The sequence below is a fragment of the Pygoscelis adeliae genome, unplaced genomic scaffold, assembly GCF_000699105.1.
Source record: "Pygoscelis adeliae isolate BGI_AS28 unplaced genomic scaffold, ASM69910v1 Scaffold917, whole genome shotgun sequence".
Classification (NCBI taxonomy): domain Eukaryota; kingdom Metazoa; phylum Chordata; class Aves; order Sphenisciformes; family Spheniscidae; genus Pygoscelis; species Pygoscelis adeliae.
This window is the reverse complement of record NW_008825097.1, coordinates 20449-21057: the sequence shown is the minus strand read 5'-3', so window position 1 is coordinate 21057 and position 609 is coordinate 20449. Positions and strand designations below refer to the sequence as shown.

General features: G+C 61.6%; 1 protein-coding gene across 1 annotated transcript in view; it reads left to right on the top strand.

Moving 5' to 3' along the window:
* The window catches only part of JUP (junction plakoglobin), a 7975-nt gene extending 7480 nt beyond the window's left edge, over positions 1-495 (top strand). The window contains exons 9-10 of the mRNA XM_009327020.1: positions 24-109; positions 415-495. Coding sequence (XP_009325295.1) covers positions 24-109; positions 415-495 — 167 coding nt within the window. The remainder of the gene's footprint in view (positions 1-23; positions 110-414) is intronic.
* The last annotated feature ends 114 nt before the right edge of the window (positions 496-609 follow it).

The following is a 609-nucleotide window of genomic DNA, read 5'->3' as shown; positions in this document are numbered from 1 at the left end:
CGCCGTGCTGTTCCGAATCTCAGAGGACAAGAACCCCGACTACAGGAAGCGTGTCTCCGTGGAGCTCACCAACTCCCTCTTCAAGCACGACCCAGCAGCCTGGGAGGCGGTGAGCAGCCCACTGGGCACGGAGACGAGTCCTTTTCCCTGGTTTTCCCTGGGGAAACCAGGCCCTCTTGGGACGGCCCCATCCTGCTTCCAAAAGCTGCTGCCGCCGCCTCCAGACGGAGCTCGGACAGGAGCAACCGGCAAACGGGGGGAAGTGGGGGGTGGATGGGCTGTGGCCTTGGCTCTTTGGCAGCCCTGGGTTGCGGTACCTGCTACCCAGGATGGGGCTGGGCACCACGTAGTCCCTGAGCATCGTGCACGTGTGAGCACGAATCCCCTCTTCAGTTGTGTCACCTTCTTTCGTAGGCTCAGAGCATGATCCCCATCAACGAGCCCTACTCAGATGGTGAGTACAGCGCCAGCTCTTCCTGCGGGGTCTCCCCATGAGCTGTGCTCCGGTGGGGCAGTTGCCTCATCTCATCAAACCAGGCTGGTTTTAAAACCTTTCTCGGGTGGCTGCTAGCAAAGTGCCAGCCCGGCCTGCCTGGGGATGCTCAGCAG